At 38.6% G+C, this 3,885-nt stretch overlaps 1 protein-coding gene across 1 annotated transcript; it reads right to left on the bottom strand.

The window, feature by feature from the left end:
- Positions 1-307: 307 nt before the first annotated feature.
- LOC126191153 (uncharacterized) lies at positions 308-3,630 on the bottom strand. Its single transcript, XM_049931922.1, has 2 exons — positions 3,594-3,630; positions 308-2,031 (listed from the first exon to the last, which is right to left on the bottom strand). The coding sequence occupies exons 1-2, from the start codon at positions 3,628-3,630 to the stop codon at positions 308-310; spliced, it is 1,761 nt and encodes a 586-aa protein (XP_049787879.1).
- Positions 3,631-3,885: the final 255 nt, after the last annotated feature.

The following is a 3,885-nucleotide window of genomic DNA, read 5'->3' as shown; positions in this document are numbered from 1 at the left end:
TCAAATTTATGCCACACAAGCTCTGCAGATGTCAATTTTCTCCACTAGTTACACAGCAATTCATTTTAATGTAATCAAGTAGTATTTCAAATAAAGGTTTTAATTGCACATACAAATAAAAGGATAAAGGTATCAATTGAAAGACAACACTGCAAAAAGATTTTATTTTCTTTATTAATATCACTTGGGTTTCCACATCACCAACAGGGGTACCAAGCACAATGCGTTACTCTTTGTTTTACATGGCGAGTTTCCCCAGTAGGCCTACAAACCATGGAATGTACAGAAGCACATACACATCTAAAACTTAGTACCGACAGTAATTATGGTCAGAATTTACGTGAACATTTAATATTTCACTTTCAGGCTGCCTCAGTGCCGAAACAATATTTGCTTTTTTAGCAAGAGTTGGTTTCTTCAAACTGCCCTTTGGCTGTTTGTTACATTTACCAGGTCTTCGTTGCACTTTTACCTTCTCGTTGCTGGGGCGTCGTGGAGCTTCCCTGCAGTCTGATTGAAAAAGTGACAGCGAATGAGCTGCGTCCTTCTGTAGTGACTTCAGGATTTCTGTGGACACTTTACCCGAACTGACACGGTTAATCAAAATTTGGTATGTGGACACTAATTCTCGGGCCAGAGATGTGTTCTCGTGATCATCAGTATTCGTTTGCAGTGAACATAAAATGGCAGAAGCCTCTTCTGTCACCGTTGCTTCACTTGGTGTAAATGTGGCACTTGAATGTAATGCATACGTCATTGACACTGCATGAATGTTCTTGCATATGTTCAAATGAATTAAACTGTCCGCACAAGAACAACTGAAAGCATGTATACATATATTACATTTGGAGCACTTCAATTTGCACTCCAATTCACATTCAATGTTATTTAAAATTACAGTATGTGTTACACCACAATGTGTTTGGGATTTCACATGAAACTTTGTACCATCAGTATTGACTGTAATGTCATTCTCCTTAATACTACATGAAGCTTTATGACGAGCCTCAATAAGATTAATTCTATATGAATGGCCACCCTTATACAGTTTAACCATTCGAGCACACAGTTTGTCACGCACCAATTTCATCAACACAACAAGTAGTCTGTCAAGTCTATTGTTTGTTTTTCCCTCTAGATAACAATATTTTAAAACTCTATGCATTGCTTCAAGGTGCATATTTGTATTTATACCCAGATTGCGACGGTGACAGTATGCCCACTGCTGAGGCCGGAATAAGTAATTTGACGAGAAATATACACCAAAGTCTCTTGTACCCTCATCTGCTTGAAGCTGCTCGACGAACGATTCCAGCAGCTCATTAAAATTGTCTATGTCTGCTTCTTCAAGAAATGTACGAAGAGCTTTGTACACAAGTGCTTTCTTCTCTTCATTGCCATGGACTTTCTTCAAATTATTCCGCCAGCTGCGGTCTATGTGCCAAGCACACAGTAGATTATTTTCTGCAGGTCCCATGACTCGTGACCATGCACTACGGAAAGTATTAGTGTCGTCGGACATGAATACAGATGTTTTTATGATGCCAGCTCTCTCTTTCACAGCACTAAAGAAATGTGTCATTACGGAAGTAGTCTCCCGATTTGAAACACAGAATGCTACAGGCATACCTGAACCAAAATCGTCTATCACTAACAATGTGGTCACCAACAGTTTGTAAACATTTGTACAATGTGTGGAGTCTACACATACAATATTTTGTCCAAATCTCTGTAATAACTGCTTCTGGTAGTCAGTCATTAACACTATCACCGAGTCAGTCCTATCAAAATCTTCCCTGGCCTCACATTCTTTCTTATAGAAGAGAACACAGTCTTTCATTTTCTCCAACCACATACTAACACTGACTTCATCAATTTTATGCTGCTGATCATCACCAATGGCGAAGTCTCTCTTAATGTTATGAAGGTCATGTCGAGTCAGGAGATGCAGCCTCTCCACTCCGCTGGAATGAACTGAGTCCCGCACATCATCCAGAATTCTCTGGAAAGTGACCCCCTCAGCAATTTTACCTGCAACATTTTAAAATTACTCCAACTACAAAGAGGCCAATTCCGAGTATGTACATGAAAACACTATTCAGAAAGGACACTGTAGTTAACCACCCCCAATAAAATAAATTCATGCAATATAACAATTGCTTAGTACTTATAAACTAGATAGTTTAACAAATGGCTTAACAGTATATTCAGTGCACCCTTCCAACAGTACTGAAGATGCTATTAACACGCTGGGGATGGGAGAATAAACAGGCCTGATTAAAGCACCTGTTGCAATGTGATATTTCCCAGTTTCAGCTACCAAGGCTATTTTCAAATGGTTACGAGGTACATGTACATGAGTACATGTGAAGAGAATTGTAACTGGTGTTTTTGTATAGTCACAAATCCATTTTTGTAGTTGCAAATGCCCTGATCCACTATGTTTAACTCGCTGGACAAGAAACAATAAATGTACTGTCTTTAGTCTACCCAGATACATTAATGATCTATTCTTAAATAGATTACTATGACGCAAGCAATAACACAGGGCAACACATAAGTATTTCAGAACTTATTTCCACACTTGCATTACTGTAATGCATTACAACTGCTCTCACACACACCTAAGTACGTGGCATTACAGTCACCAATATTGTGGTCAATATGGATCACAACTGGTCTTTTACAACTGCTTTCATGCTACCTTCAAAAATTGTATTCATATGAACTGCCAATCGATATATTCACACCTTTTACTCCAGATCACACATCCATAACAATATTAATTTCTCAGCAGTAAAAAACAATGCTCCTTCACTGCAAAATAATAAAAGTCAACTAGATATAACTAAAAGCAAGCCTGAAAATGGAATCAAACTTTCACGCCATATTTACTTGGGGATCACTGAAAGGCCAGCAAAATTCTACAAGGTAGGATACTCACCAGCGATGGCTTCTCTATCAGAACCACTGAGATGCAGAAAAGCAATGTTCTGGTCGTGGCCGAAATGTGTTCTGTAGTAAATGACACTACAGATTCCACTTTCTTCTTCGTGAAGCTCTATGGCAGCAACGCAATGGTTTCCCATCTTGCAAGTGCCCTGGGACTTACACAACCTTTTGCCACCTGACTTCGAAGAAAATGTGCCACTTCTGTGGCATACAAAGGTGGTTTTTGCAGTGCCATCCTTTAAACGCTTAGTGCCATAACTAGAGACAAAACTACTTTTTGTTCTCCTCTCCTCTTCAGACTTCCACTTCATAAAGTCTAAAACAAAAGCATCGATGAAAGACAATTGCATTCAGATTCAACAAGTGCCAAGCACATAGCAGGAGTAAAAAAACCTGCACTGTTAGATACACTCACGAGTTACTGGTGTGATTTTAATCGTTTAAATTTGCAACAATTTAACCTATACTTAATGTAGCAGACAGTAAGCTTACAGTTAACGTGAAATGCGTCTTTTTCAGGGTTTCAAATAAGCACATGTTCTATTGACCAACAAAAACAAGATCTAATGGCCACTGGTCAGGCAAGTATGTAATAATAATGGACGATATTAATTTAAGTAGGCAGTGTACACTTAACTTACCTTCCTTTGTTTGAAATTCACTAATTTCTTTTACCATCTCAACCATGTGCTCCTGCTCCACGTGTAGGCGCAACTTAGCCAAAAAATTGCATTTAAAGCTGCAGTCACTTTTTGAGCACTTTATCGTACCTTCTTCACCTGGCTGAATTTTATGCACATTTCTCAAATGAGAATTCAAATGCTTCCTTGCTGAATATTCTCTATCACATACATAACACGCTACAATTTCCATATTATCAGTATCATAAAACAGTCTACTCTAGTGACGCCCAGAAGGCCAATGTCAAATCTG

This window comes from Schistocerca cancellata, chromosome 6 (assembly GCF_023864275.1).
Source record: "Schistocerca cancellata isolate TAMUIC-IGC-003103 chromosome 6, iqSchCanc2.1, whole genome shotgun sequence".
Classification (NCBI taxonomy): Eukaryota; Metazoa; Arthropoda; class Insecta; order Orthoptera; family Acrididae; genus Schistocerca; species Schistocerca cancellata.
This window is presented reverse-complemented; position numbering and strand designations above follow the sequence as displayed.

What these genes read in the sequence shown, in the direction of transcription:
- LOC126191153 (XM_049931922.1), bottom strand. Translation starts at nt 3,630, where the DNA reads ATGGTAAAAGAAATTAGTGAATTTCAAACAAAGGAAG. An exon ending in TGAATTTCAAACAAAGGAAG is followed by an intron (nt 2,032 to 3,593) that starts GTAAGTTAAGTG and finishes AAAATGTTGCAG; the next exon opens with GTAAAATTGCTGAGGGGGTC.